General features: G+C 39.9%; 1 protein-coding gene across 2 annotated transcripts in view; it reads right to left on the reverse strand.

Moving 5' to 3' along the window:
• The window catches only part of HASPIN (Protein kinase superfamily protein), a 159,388-nt gene extending 144,336 nt beyond the window's left edge, over positions 1 to 15,052 (reverse strand). Inside the window, exons 1-7 of one of the 2 annotated variants that reach the window (XM_089456535.1) lie at positions 14,815 to 15,052; positions 14,554 to 14,692; positions 14,156 to 14,230; positions 13,676 to 13,772; positions 12,810 to 13,525; positions 12,265 to 12,388; positions 11,995 to 12,110 (exon numbers count right to left, since the gene is read on the reverse strand). In XM_089456535.1, coding sequence (XP_089312661.1) covers positions 11,995 to 12,110; positions 12,265 to 12,388; positions 12,810 to 13,525; positions 13,676 to 13,772; positions 14,156 to 14,230; positions 14,554 to 14,692; positions 14,815 to 14,830 — 1,283 coding nt within the window. In that variant the 5' untranslated portion in view covers positions 14,831 to 15,052. The remainder of the gene's footprint in view (positions 1 to 11,994; positions 12,111 to 12,264; positions 12,389 to 12,809; positions 13,526 to 13,675; positions 13,773 to 14,155; positions 14,231 to 14,553; positions 14,693 to 14,814) is intronic. The other variant, XM_089456536.1, reaches the window with a different exon arrangement.
• Between the last annotated feature and the right edge of the window lie 613 nt (positions 15,053 to 15,665).

Below are 15,665 nucleotides of genomic sequence, written 5' to 3' on the forward strand. Positions count from 1 at the left end.
ATTCCTCTCTCAAAGTCTTCTAGATAGCTCTATGCCATATTAAAATTTCCAAATACCAACCAAATTTATTTTCTCACAACAATTTATTTATTTAGCCAATTAAACATTGAATTAGCGAAAAATAAAATCACTAATATTTTAGCCTCTAGAAATGAATTTATAAAATGGAATTTAAATCAAAGAGATCAATCACACATTGCAAAAAATAATTCACCCACAAGAATTCTCTAACATTTATTAATCTTGAAAATATGGGTTTTCAACCCACAAAGATACAAGGAAAATTACAATAACTAGAACCTCTAACTCGGCCCCCATAAGATGAATTTGGCCCAAGGAAATCAACCTCTGGAAGAAATCAACCTGGAGAAATTCGGCCCAATCAATCAACTAGCAACTTGACCTGTGCCCTCCCTGCATGCTATCACTGCACCTCAAGAAAACTCAGCGCCTAACAATTTTGCATTCTCCAAAGCAAATCGACCTTCCTCCAACAATTCGACCCTAGAATCTCCTCAACTCGACCTCTTGGATTCACCTTCAATTCACTCGTACTTCTCCTCCTTTGTGCTCCAGTCCACTGAGCCACTCGCACTAGAGAAAATCGCTCTCTGTGATGACTCACTCTCTTGACTTTTTGTGTGTCTCCACCTCTTCACTAGGCTTCCTTTATATGTTAATTTATCTAAGGGCTATATCGTTTTTTGCTTTAGATAATTGCATTATACTCTTTCCAGCATTTACATATTGCATTCAACCCATTATATCATAACATCATTAGCAATTATGTAGAAAAAACAATAACATTGCAGCGGAACAGAAAATGATCAACAAAAGAAAAGCATGCACAATAAAGACACCAAGATTTGGTCAAACACAAGGGCAAAACCCTACAAGGGGGAAAACCCAAAATTCAATTCTTCTTCTATTAGATATTCATCAATTGTTCAACTAAGATACAAAGTACAACATCATGAGACATAGTCCAACACATCAGGCTACCTAGGGCCTATACATGTCTTGTTCACAACTTTGATTGTGAACAAGATTCAATACTTGTCATACAATATTGTTACCAATAATAGCAAAGTCATTGTTATTATGTAACAACATCATTATATCATCATTCCTATATAAGATCATTGATATCATATAACTCGTGCATTGTAGCCTGAGCAATTGGACATAGGAGATCTTTGTCATAAGAAGAACCAACCATGTGTACATTGTCATCTTCATACATACTCTATAATGCAAAAGCTTGTTGTAATGCAATGTGAGCCACCTTATTGTAAGGTCAGGCAAGAGTCAACATGAGTGAGTAGTCCAGTATGTAGAAATTTCTGTTTTCCCACCCCGGTTTTCAGTTTCTCCTTATTTCTCCCATATAGTTAAATGCCCTTTCCCGTAACCATACATTTAACAAGCTGAAAAAAAAAAAATTTGTTGAAAACACAAATTTTGAAAATTTTACAAAATGCTGGAAATTACAAAAATAAAAATCAGCAGTAATAAACAGCCATTAAAACACATTTAAACACTGAGATTTTTGGTCAATGTGACCCTGGAAAACCCCCCTACAACTCTTGGGGAAAACCAGTTCGAGAGCTCTTCTTTATTTCTGAAAATGTCTTTTTCACAGTGAGAAATATTCAGCAAAAAAACAGCAAGCAAATTTACAACTTATCTCTTTTCCCATGCCTCACAGCAAACTAGAAATTACAGCAAACAGGACAGCAATAAATGTTGTACGGCCTCCTCGATTTTCGTGCCCACTTTCAGCATTAAATGTTGTTGTACGGCTAGCATTAGATGCATTGTACGAACTGCAATAAATGCGATGTACGACCCTCGTTTTGCGTGCAAAAAAATTGGCAAATTGTTCCTCGACTTTTGTGCAAACCACTCCTCAAAAATCGTGCCAAAATTTGCCTTTCACTGTGTGTTGAACCAGCTGTACAAATCTGCTCAACTGCTGTCTTGGAATGTGTGCCAAGCTGCTGTCTCCTTCTCCTCCCTGCTCAGAAATCTCCCTTGCTCTCTTGCTCTCCTTCTCCCAATCTGCTCATGAAAGAATGAATGACATTTTCCTCATTTTCCTCCTTTAATCTAACCCCAAGTGACTTTTGGGTGATCCCTAAATCCAATGGCTGAAATAGATTGAGATCTAAGGCTGAGATTAAATGCTCATTTAAATCTCACTTTTTATTTTTTAATTCACCCCACTTTAATAAAGACCCACTTAATCATTTATTTCCAAAGTCACTTTTCCTTTCTAATTTTTCATTGACTTTATAAAAGTCACTTTAAAATTAGACTTGGTAACTTTATCACTTAAAGTCACTTTTAAATTAGATTTAACTTTATAAAAATTATAAAGTTACTTTAGGAGAAAAATTAAATTCTTTTGGACACTTTTCCGTAGGCCAAAGATCAAAGCCTAAGGGAACCACCTGTCCTCCGGTACCAAATTTCAACACTCCCTCTTACCGAGGAAGGTGTTCCTCACCACACCCATCTTGTCTCTGAAGTAGACATGCTTGCCCCGTGGTAAGGCTTTGGTAAGAATATTTGCAACCTGCTCATCAGTGGAAATATACTCAAGCTTTACAGCTCCCTTCTGAACATAGTCTCTGATGAAATGATATTTGATCCCGATATGCTTTGACCTGTCATGAAATACTGGATTCTCCATCAGTTTAATGCAACTCTGGTTATCACAGTAAATCACTGAAGGTCTCAACGGCTGACCAAATAAGCCAAACAACATCTTGCGAAGCCAGATAGCCTCACAACTAGCTAGACTGGCTGCCATATACTCTGCTTCCGCTGAACTCAGTGCTACTGACTGCTGCTTCCAACTGAACCATGACACTACTGCTGAACCCAACCCAAAACAGCACCCTGAAGTGCTCTTCCTATTAGAAGCACAACCTGCCCAATCAGAATCAGTGTATCCTGCCAATCTCACTCCATCTCCTTGCCTGTAGTCCAGACCATAATCCACTGTCCCCTGCAAGTACCGCAAAATGTGTTTTGCAGCCACCCAGTGAACCTTCCTAGGCTCACACATAAACTGACTCATCGTGTTGACTGCAAAACAAATATCTGGTCTAGTGTTGACCAAATACATCAAGGAACCAATCAGCTGCCTGTACAATGTGGGATCCACCAACTCGGAATCTGAAGCATGAAGCTTCTTCCAGTTGGTGATCATCGGTGTCGACATGGGTCTACAATCCTCCATGTGGAATCTGCTAAGGATGTCCACAATATACTTCCCCTGCCCCAGGAAGAAATGCCCCTCCTCCTGCCACACCTCCAAGCCCAAAAAGTAATTCATCAAGCTGATGTCCTTCATCTCAAACGTTGTCACAAGATCTCTCTTGCAATGCTCTATGAGTCCCTCTGCACCTGTAATGACCAAGTCATCCACATACAGCACTAGAATGAGAGGCTCCTCACCTATCACAATAAAGTAAAGGTTCAGATCTGCCTCACTCTTTGTGAAACCCATCCCCTGCAAATATGTATCTATCCTGGAGTACCAAGCTCTGGGAGCTTGCTTCAGGCCATAAAGGGCCTTCTTCAATCTGCACACATGGGACTCCTTCCCATGCACCTCAAAGCCCTGTGGCTGCTCAATGTACACCTCCTCCTGTATGAAGCCATTGAGAAATGCGGTCTTCACATCCATCTGGTGGATCTTCCAACCCATCTCTGCTGCTATCGATATAATGGAGCGGATCGAAGTATATCGAGCCACGGGAGCGAAGGTCTCATAATCAACTCCCTCTACCTGGGAGAACCCTCTAGCCACAAACCTTGCTTTGAATTTCTCAATGATGCCATCTGCAGCATGCTTTACCTTGTAAAGCCATCTGGAAGTAACCACGGATTTGCCCTCAGGCCTCAGCACCACCTCCCAAACATCATTCTTCATGATAGAAGAATACTCCTCCTGCATGGCCTCTCTCCAGACCTGCTGACTAGCTGCCTCCTCATAGCTAGAAGGCTCAGAGTCAAGGATGCTGGTAACCATCGCCATATAGCTACAAAACCTCTCAAGTTGTCTACTCTCTCTGACCGGCCTCTTCGGCTCAGCAACAGATGTGGCATCTCTCAAGGTGTCCTGAAGCCACTTGGGCTTCCTCTTCCCTGAGCGCACTTCTCCCACCGGAGAATGAAACTCCTCCTCATCATCATCAGGAGCCTAAACTCCTGACTGTCTGTCTGTTGTCCTCCTGCCTGCACCTGAACCTGTAGAAGCCGAGGTACCATGTGAACTGTCCATCAATGGACTCCCTAGTGAACTGCTCTGCATGCTGCCCGGAGCACCACCCCTCTGACTCGGTGAGCCACTGCTCACTGACGGACCTGACATCCTCATAGGTGTACCTCTTGATCCTCCTGATCCCTACCCACTAGATCCCCGCGACTGACTCAACTGCTGCTGAGGGTCTGGCTGATCCAGATACTCTAACTCCCATGACCTCCTAAAGGCCCTGTCCTCCTCGAACTTCACATCCCGTCTTACAACAATTCTCCTCTGTGCAGGAATGTAAATCCGAAAGGCCTTTGAGGTCTCACTGTAGCCTACAAAGATACCCTTCTCTGCGGTGGGCTCTAGTTTGGTCCTCTTCTCCTTGGGTATATAGGAGTATGTAATGCATCCAAAGATATGAAGATGACCAATATCAGGCTTCTCCCAGAGAAAGCCTCCTCCGGAGTCATGTGCCCCAAGGCACGATGCGGACTCCTGTTCTGCAAGTAAACAGTTGTGTTGTAGGCCTCTACCCACAAGAACAATGGCAACCGCTGATCATGTAACATGGCTTTGGCAGCCCCTATGATGGATCTGTTCTTCCTCTCCACAACCCCGTTCTGCTGGGGGTTGTAAGGAACAGTGAACTCCCTCCTAATGCCTGCCTCCGCACAATAATCAACAAACTCTCCAAGGGTGTACTCTCCTCCATTGTCCGACCTCAGGGACTTGATCTTCCGACCTGTCTGTGTCTCCACAAGAGCTCTGAACTCCTGAAACCGCTTGAAGAACTCACTCTTGGTCTTCAAGAAATAAATCCAGGTCCTCCTGGAGTGATAATCAATGAATAAAACATAGTATTCATATCCACTCAAGGAAACATGAGACATCCGACCGCTCACATCAGAATGAATCAAATCAAGTATCCCAGTCGCTCTGTTGTCACTGCTGGGAAAAGGGGATTTGGCAAACTTGCCCATCGCACAACCTCTGCAAGTATCAAAGTGATCAGTACTGAAATCTGGCACACCTGTAGTGATCTCCCGCAATGTCCTCAAGGCTCCATGATACATATGTCCCATCCTGCGGTGCCAAATCTCACACAGCTCAAAACTGCTAGCTCTGCTGTCAGTACTACTGCTCAATGCCAAAAGGGGCTGGAATGCAAACTTGTACACCTTTGCATGGCGTACACCTATCACTCTAGCCGAATCAGCTGGAGTGCCCCTGGGATACATCAACACCTGTCCTCCCCTGAACAGTACCTCATATCCTCTGTCCTCCAAAGCTGAGATGGATATGAGGTTCTTCCTCATCCCTGGCACATAAAGAACATCTGACACTTTCAAGGGAGGTTTGGACTCCCTCTGAAATGTCAGTGTCCCCACCCCGACTGCTCTAACAACTCTATCATCACTGAGTACTACCTCTATATCAGTGCCACTCTCTAAAAGCTCTGAGAAGTACTCACGGACTCCTGTGATGTGACGTGAAGCCCCACTGTCCACATATCAGATACCTAAAGATGCTCCGCTAATCGAGGGAAAAGCATGCTCCCTCTGAACCTGTGTAGCAGGTGATCCTGCACTAGAGGACTCACACGTAGTGAACACAAACTCCCGATCAAAACGACCTGCAAATTCATCAATCTCTGCTGAAGATGCCACGTCTTGGTTCTTCCCCTTCTTCTTCTTCTTCTCCGGACACACAACTGCATAGTGTCCCATCTTTTGACAATTCCAACACTTCACCTTGGAATAGTCCTTTTGTGTGTTCCCCTGTTTACCTTTACCTTTGCCTTTGCCCCCACCACTGCTTGTGGAAGCCTGCTTCTTCCCTTTGCCTTTCTTGCCTCCTGCCACCAGTGCTACATCCTCATCCTGCTCAACTGGCTTGGCTGCCCCAAGCTGACGTTTCCTGATCTCTGTCTGAATGCAATCATCCCAAAACCTCTCCCATGTGGGAAGGGTCTCACGTGCACAAACCCCATCAGCAAAGTTCAACCATGAATGGGGGAGGCCATTCACTGCAATCCGCACCAACTCAGTGGGTGGAATGGCCTCTCCAATCGCTGCCAACTCATCTCTCACATTAGTAATCTTTGTGAGATATCCAGCTGCACTATCATTACCCATCTTAATGTTCTTCAGCTTCTCCTTCAAGACCATCTTCCGGTTCTCATTGGTACTCTGGTAGAGATTGGACAATGCTGTCCACATCTCATGGGCATTGCTCTTTCCTCTCACATGAGGAATGCAATGGTCTTTGATTCCGTCTAGAATTAGCCTCTTAGCCTTATTGTTCTTTTTATTATAAGTTGTCAACTGAGTAGCATCAGTAGGCACAACAATAGGGTTTTGTGTGGTATGCACCATGATATCTCAGACTTCTGCCTCCTCAAAGATACTCTGCATTCTCTCCTTCCAAACGCTGTAATTTGTATGCCCATCCAACCTATCCTCCACCCTCAATCCCAATGACATCCTGTTGTCCTAAAACTGAAAAATAGCACTGTTGTAGTAAAGATAAAACTGTTGTTTATGAAAAAATCAGCTTGCTGGAATTTTCTGAGTGAAAGATCAGCAGCTGTAATTTTTCCTTTTGCTGTCCCAAACTGCCCTTCAGCACTCAAGCTCTGATACCATGTAAAAATTTTTGTTTTCCCACCCCGCTTTTCAGTTTCTCCTTATTTCTCCCATATAGTTAAATGCCCTTTCCCATAACCATACATTTAACAAGCTGAAAAAAATAAATTTGCTGAAAACACAAATTCTGGAAATTTTACAGAATGTTGGAAATTGCAGAAATAAAAATCAACAGTAATAAACAGCCATTAAAACACGTTCAAACACTGAGACTTTTGGTCAATGTGACCCTGGAAAAACCCCCTACAAATCTTGGGGAAAACCAGTTCGAGAGCTCTTCTTTATTTCTGAAAATGTCTTTTTCATAGTGAGAAATATTCAGCAAAAAAACAGCAAGCAAATTTACAACTTATCTCTTTTCCCATGCCTCACAGCAAACTGGAAATTACAGCAAACAGGACAGCAATAAATGTTGTACGGCCTCCTCGATTTTCGTGCCCACTTTCAGCATTAAATGTTGTTGTACTGCCAGCATTAAATGCGTTGTACGAACTGCAATAAATGCATTGTACAGCCCTCGTTTTGCGTGCAAAAAAATCAGCAAACTGCTCCTCGATTTTTGTGCAAGCCACTCCTCAAAAATCGTGTCAAAATCTGTCTTTCACTGTGTGATGAACCAGTTGTACAAATCTGCTCAACTGCTGCCTTGGAATGTGTGCCAAGCTGCTGTCTCCTTCTCCTCCCTGCTCAGAAATCTCCCTTGCTCTCTTGCTCTCCTTCTCCCAATCTACTCATGAAAGAATGAATGACCTTTTCCTCCTTTTCCTCCTTTAATCTAACCCCAAGTGACTTTTGAGTGATCCAAGTGACTTTTGGGTGATCCCTAAATCCAATGGCTGAAATAGATTGAGATCTAAGGCTGAGATTAAATGCTCATTTAAATCTCACTTTTTATTTTTTAATTCACCCCACTTTAATAAAGACCCACTTAGTCATTTATTTCCAAAGTCACTTTTCCTTTCTAATTTTTCATTGACTTTATAAAAGTCACTTTAAAATTAAACTTAGTAACTTTATCACTTAAAGTCACTTTTAAATTAGATTTAACTTTATAAAAATTATAAAGTTACTTTAAGAGAAAAATTAAATTCTTTTGGACACTTTTCCCTAGGCCAAAGATCAAAGCCTAAGAGAACCACCTGTCCTCCGGTACCAAATTTCAACACAGTAATATGAGAGTGAAGCCAGATCACATAGAAGGTAGATCATTGTTAGACCACTGTGTATAAATAGCAAAGTCACCAAGTCGCCATACTGTCATTAGGGTTAAAATTCACTGCTACCATATTGAGTTAATACCATATCACATATTATTGTCATCATGTGTGCCAATATGATCCATAACAATACAGCATAGAGGATGACATACATACAGTGTAATAGATCGATGCCCATACCGAAACCTTGTCAAGTAATGCAAATATATTGCCATTACAATGAGACTAGAGACGATACAGAGATGTGAATCCATGAGCTATTACAGTGAGATCACACGCCACTACAATGAGCCCATTATACTTTAACACAATGTGAGAGTCACCAAACAGAAATTCCATGCGAGAGTTATCTAATCACCATATTGAACTATCATGTGAGATCATATATATATATAGTCATGTAACAAAACGCTTGTAGCAAACATGAGAGTATAGAGTCTAGACCTATAGCATAAGGCTTGTGACATATGTGAGGGTATAAACCTATGACAAAAACAATAATAGATGTGAGAGACGTGTCATATGTGAAACATTTGTAGACAGAGTGAAGTCTTGTAACCAATAAGTATGCGAGAACCCTGAACCATTACAATGATTCTATACCAAGAGCGAGAGACATGTAGCCATCCAAAATTTCAATCCAAACGAAGTTACAGAGAAATCCAAATTTCTTGTGCCAAAGAGACTAACACAATAGGGTATTTATAGTTGTTTGAGGGTCCAAAAGGACACGTCTTTTTGCCAAGCCAACTTGAAATTGAAAAATTGAATTTTATTAAATAATTTTCCCTCCAAGGTTTAAGGCCAACTTAATGTGAGATTATAATTAATTCTTAAAATAGATATATTCATTTTCTTTGCTTGCTCAATTAAGAGGGAGGACTAGGGGATTTCTCCCTAGCTGCCAAAATTAACATTATAATCTTCATTAAGTCCAAATCCCAAACCCTGATCTCCCTTCTAGAACATCTTGGAGATCAACAGTTGAGATTATTTCTAAGTCACTTAAATAATTAAATTATTTATCCTTAGAAAATGACTTAATAGTCCACAATAGTTAATTGACTTTAATTATTGTATTTTTCCTAAGACTTAGAAAGAAGACATAAATCACTTACTCCACCAAGCAAGCACCTAAAAAGGCAATAAATCATCTCCCACATGTTAAGACACCAAGGTCATGCAAAAGACCTTACGAAGCTACCACAAGTTTCAACACTCCATATCCAACTAGGATTCTACCACTTGTTTGTAACCTAGGTGATGAATTGCATCAACACAACCTCTTTTGCCTTGCTGATCAATGGAGCAGCCTCTCCTATTTTCCATGCAAAAAGGCATTAGACAGGATTGTCCTCTATCTCCTCTCCTCTTCCTCCTAGTGGCAGAAGGCCTAAGTAGACTAATTATGGATGCTAAATAGAGAGGGGGATTTAAAGGGATTATTATCTATCAAGGCTGCAAACACTGACATCTACTCTTTATAGACGATATTCTGGTTTTTTCTAAAGGAAACATATCCCATCTTCAATCTCTAAGAGATCTGCTATCCATTTTTATTGAAGCTACAGGAACGAGGATAAATAATGAAAATTTATCCATCTATGGTTGGAGGATATCGAAAGGGTAAAATCCTTTGTGGAGGCTTTTTCTCTATTCCAATCAATCAGATGGAATCAGGAATATAATATCTGGGCTTCATTTGAAACCTGTCAAATACCTCAAATCAAACTGAAGATGGCTTTTGGAAAAAACAGAAAAGAAAATCTGAATCTAGTGTAATAAATGGCCCTCAAGGGCAGGAGGATTAGTTTTGTGTAAAGCAGTCCTAAAAGCCATCCCAATATTTTGGGCTTCATTAACTTGGATCCCTTTGGGCATTATCCAAAAATTGAAAAGAATCATCGGGAATTTTCTTTAGGCAGAAAGGGAAGACAAAAAGATGTTTGCTCTCATAGCCTAGAAGTATATAGCCATCCCTAAAGACCAAGGTGGGTGGGGATTAAAAAATCTTACCTGGTTCTCCAAAGCCCTTGCTGCCAAGGGGTTCTGAAAGATCATTCAGGGGGAAGGTCTTTGGGCACAGATCACTCAGCAAAAGTATATCAAACCCCTATCTACTCTAGATTGGATCATATCCTCTCAAATATCTGCCAAAAATGGGTCCATCATATGGAAGACACTTATCAAAACCTTTCCTATAATTGGTGACTATCTCTACTGGAAAATAGGGAATGCTCACAAGTCCATATCGACAGAGACACATGGAACGGCAGTCAACATTGGTATAAATTGTTGGAGCCCCTGGTACACTTGCTAAATGAAGAGGGTTGGAACTTGGTACACCTTAAACCAGATAGCAACAACCCCAACCTTGATTGGACAACAAGAATGGATCTCTGCGAAGAACTTGCATCTAGGAGGAGAGAATGTTGAAGCTTGGTTAGCATACAACCAATGATTAAAATTCTCCAATGTTACTATCATAGACACTGAAGATAGTCTTATCTAGACCCCAAATCCAAGGGGGGTATATGCTCCAAAACAAGGGTATCTGACTCTTACTGCAACAAATGCCCCCCGTGACCTCCCCTAGTGGAGGAAAAACTATAGAAATTAAACATACCTCCCAAATCTAAACCGTTGATGTGGTTGTTGCTAAAAAATAAAGTGTCTACTTGGGATAATCTACAAAAACGATCCTTTCATGGGCCGAGATACTGCTCCTTGTGCAAAGGTTGATTTTGAAACAATCTCTCATCTTTTAATACACTGCTCCTTGTCCAAAGAAGTATGGAAAGAAATGAGCCAGTTGGAGAAACAACACTTTCCTTGGGAAGCCAGTTCAATTAAAGAACTTTCAAAATGGCTACAAATTACAAAAAACCCAAAGCACAAAGCCCTCGCTCTTATGGTTTCTTGGGGTATTTAGCTTGAAAGAAATAAGACAATTTTTAAGGACAAAATTCCAATCCCCATCATAGCAGCTATCAACAATCTTTCAATATCCAGGGAAATAAAACAATCCACAAATGGAGAGGTCCACACCCAGACTCAGAAAGCAATCATACAATCAGACTACCCTTAGTCATTTTTTGACGATGTAGCTCAAGGTTCCCCCTCTAAGGTAGGAGCTGGTGGAATTTCAAATTTAAATCACAACACGTCCTTCAATATATCAGCAAACGCTGGACCAGCCACAAACAACCATGCAGAGCTCTTTGCTTTAAAATTGATTTTGCAATTGGCAAGAGACATGAGAATCTCAAAACTTCATATATATGGGAACTCTCAGATAGTAATAAAATGGATGTTGGGATCAACACAGTTAAACAATTACCCTCATCTATGTCTATTTCAAAAAGTATGCACCTTAAAGGACATTTTCTCTGAGATCTCTTTTGATCATGTTTACAGGCACAAGAACGCAAAAGCTAACTCCCTCTCAAAAGAGGACTGGATATGGACCAAGGCACATGCAAGGTTACAAAAAAAGAGGCAGGACAGCTGCAAGAATATATTATTAACCCTTGGAAATAACTGAAAAATCTGGAACGAATATGATGCTTTTGATATACTGTTGATAAAACATTGACTTTGAAACAAATTTTGTATGTAAGTAAACTGATAGTTCGTTTTTGGATGACCTTATAGCGAGCTATCGATTATATAGACAGGAAGTTAAAAAATGGACTACGGTAGACGCTCTTTTTTCGCGTTTTTGTGGTGATATTTAAAGAGGCGCATCTCTATCAGGCTATAGGCCATACGAATGCTTTACGCATATGTCCATGTAGTTTTGCTTACTACTCATAAATAGAATTACGGATTTTTTTCCTCGAGAAAAAGAAAATAAGAGTGAACTCACGCTTTTGTTTCTATGAAGTTTGTGCAAATGTTCTTATTCGCACTTTTGCCTCCATCTCCACGTAAGCAGTTCAATGTTATGGAAAGTAAAACCTCAACAAAAAGGTCAGCGCATGTCTGCATCCAAATAAAAATATAGAGATCAGACTTTCAATATATATAGAGGCACAAGTAGAAATCAGACTTCCAATATATATACAGGCGGAGGTAGAAATCAGATTTCCAATATATATTAGGAAGAGGGAGAGTTTTAGAGAGCATAACTACGTACTTTTTGGACCTCTCCATTTACCAGAAAGTCCCCATCAACAGGTACAATTTTAAAAACATTTCCAGCACCTTTAAAGGCTTCTCCAAATGTCCCTTCACCAATCTTAACAATACGGCTCACATCACTGTTATCACGCATGGAATTATCTATTAAGTATGTAAGTTCCTCTCTTGTAAGGTATTTGATAAATAAAATATATTAAATAGTGGCATTTGTAATACCTTGTGCGAAACCAATTTTTTAACAACCATGGAACTGTTCAGAAGCAATATTTTACGAATAAAATATATCAAATAGTCGCATTTACACTACCTTATGCCAAACCAAAATTTGACAAACATGGAACTGCCCAAAAGCAAGATTAACTATGAGCAGCATCAATGTTTGATAGAAAAGCATGATGCCTTCATTCAGAAACTACCTACTTCTGAACCATGAAAAAAGTTCAGGAGTACTCGGAAGAAAGGTTTGCAAGTACTGACACAAAATGAGATTAAAATTTAAATGTATGATTTACCAAAAAGAAAAGGAATGAGTAAACTGACCAAAATTCAGAGAAAGCTTCTGATAGGCCCAAAGGCTTTGTCTGCTGACAAATTTTAAGTAATTTATCAAATGGTGGCAAGATATCAACTTCATCTTCATCTGAACTCGGTGCTTCAATATCCCAAACTCCAACTTCTTCATCCTGACCCTCTTCCTCCACGTACTCTTTGACTGTCTCACATCCCTTAAAATTCTCAGATTTGTGCAGATCAATTATATGCATGTTCTCAAAGGCCTCTAAAATGGAGCCTGTATCAGAAGGTGAAACCTTGTCTTCAGTATGTGGAATGACTTCACGTAGATTCGGGCATACAGAGGTTACATCTTGCTCATCAGTATATTCTTTCTGGTTCAGAGGTTTGAACTTATGGAACGAAACGCCATCTGATGATATCAAAATATCTGAAGATGCTGTTGATTGAGATTCAGACTGCGGCGTTTGGAGTAGTGAGGAAAGTAAATCTGAACCACTTCTGACTCCAGCATTTGGAGTTTGTGTGAAAGATTCAGTCCCTGTCTCTTCCCAAACAACACCGAGACCTGTAAGTGTAGGCAGATTCTGCATTGGAGATGAATGCGTTATTTCTTCCGAGCTTTTTTTCCATCTATGCGTAGGAGATGGATTGTCCTCCTCATCCAACTCAAAAGAATCCACCTCTTGAAAGTAAGTCACATTTTCCTTTACAAAGTCAATTGGAGGGGCCTCGACCCTTTTCTGCAATTTTCAAAAAGAGAACAACGAACCAGCTTGTCTATGATACAATTCCATGCATCTAATTAAGTAGAAGTTGCAACCAATATTCTGAGGTTGAGGAAATTACGATTAAAACCTCAGATAATGTGTCAAGAGTTATTAAAGCCTTACATTTGGAAAGCTTCTTTTGGTTTTCTTCTTGGGTTGCTTTCCTTTCATTTTAGGTTTTGAGCCCTTTTCGCGTGCAAATGCAATGCTTTTCATTCCCCTGTACCACACATTTAACAACCAATTCTCATATTGGGAACTCACTACCTGCTTCCTGTGCCTCCTAAAAGGCGAATATTTCATGTACAAAATATATCAGCGATTTGCTTGAAATTGCAAATTCAAGGAATGACGTTGCTACTCGTTCAATCCAAGCATAGAAACAAGTGTTCCCCTTATGTTCTTTCTATGGCCATTTTAAAGTCTTTCCGAACAATATAATGATGCTCTAAAAATAAACTGTTTATCCACTATGAAAAAATTTGAGATTGTTAGAACCGAAAGGCGTATGGTCTGTGTGAGGCTTATAATTTGGATGCAGGTAGAAATAGTAAAGAAAGCGAAGAGGCGAAGTAAGAGAAAATGATGTATCGTAATGCTCACCGGGTCGATAAAGATCTACCAATCCAGCTTTCCCTGTGACTCTTGCGTTTGAAAATTTGTCCATCCCCTTGAAATCTGTAAGGATTAAAATAAAAACAACTTTTATTGAGAATTTCGCTTTTGATGATTTGCAGGAAGTCATCAACATGGGGAGATAGATTTGAACCTTGCACCTCTCGCTTATTTCAATTAAGCAAAATGACCTTTCCAATCCAACACAGGTTAATCCCCTGTTTATGAAAAGCTGAACTATATCGAAACAAAATAGGGTGATCCCCTATGGAAAGCCCGGTATTGGAACAAAAATGGAAATAAAGATGGGATGGGGGCATTCAAGCTCTTCGCGTCTGGCATGCCCAACAGGATAAAACCTATCTATATAGTTGAAATTCACTCACTCATCGGGCTCCTCGTCTTGTGTTTGCGCTGATACTTGACATTGTGACTGGCTTTTCTTCTTTTCGATTCCCTTGCGCCTGTATACCACCGGGTGCCCATCCTGGATATCAAACCAGCTGACTGCTCCTCCTCCTCCTGCTATCGATCAGATCAGATAAAATGAGCAATCATCAGTACTAACAATATCAGTTTTATGGTTTCCACTCAAAATAAATACGCCAGAAATTGCCTGAATCAAACAAAAGATTGTGCTTTCTCACCTTTGTCTTTGTGCATTTTGATTGGGGTTGTGAATGAATGACGATCATAAAGCTTCTCCCGCTTCTGCTCTGCCTGTTCTGTAATGAGTAATGAATATAAATGGCATATTCCTAGTTTTCAAATTTCAAACGCTGGGGAGGAGGGAAATATTCTTATCGTTATTGAGCCCTAATGTCCAAACCTTCGTTTACCTGCTGAGAAATCGTATTTTCTCTGCTTCCCTTTTTTTCCATAGAGAAAATATCGTCCTTTGCTAAGAAATCGTATTTTCTATGCTTCCTTTGTTTTTTTTCCCTAGAGAAAATATCATCCTTTGCTAAGAAATCGTATTTTCTATGCTTCCTTTTTTTTTCCATAGAGAAAATATGTCCTTTTCTATTTAAAAAAGGGAGCCCAATGAAAAACACCATTATTCACTCTAATCACATAAATATGATAGGGAAAATTGATAATAAGTAGTCGTAGTTATCAAAAGCTGGTTTTTATGTAATAATATGATAAAAGAAGTGTCATGATAAGATGACAAAAAATAGTAATTTCAATAATCCATGGAGATTGATGATAGAATTGATATAGTTGGCCCATTGGAATGTACAATATGTAGACCGATCTATTCTAGTGATAGTTATTGTTCTATGGAGATGAGGATTCTCCCATGACTCATTAAATGATTGCCCTATCTACCTTCAAAAAAAAAAGTCTTTTTCCACATTGAGACCCTTCTTTAAAAGTATATATGCTTGTTTGTTCCATTCTCCATGAGTGTGTTGAAAGAGAGAAGAAAATAAATTTTTCCTTTAGTATTGTTATTTTGTCCTTCCCGTGCATCAAATTTAATACTTGAATATTA

Source organism: Pinus tabuliformis, chromosome 7 (assembly GCF_031772625.1).
Source record: "Pinus tabuliformis cultivar Carrire ecotype Pingquan chromosome 7, CPIR1, whole genome shotgun sequence".
NCBI lineage: Eukaryota > Viridiplantae > Streptophyta > Pinopsida > Pinales > Pinaceae > Pinus > Pinus tabuliformis.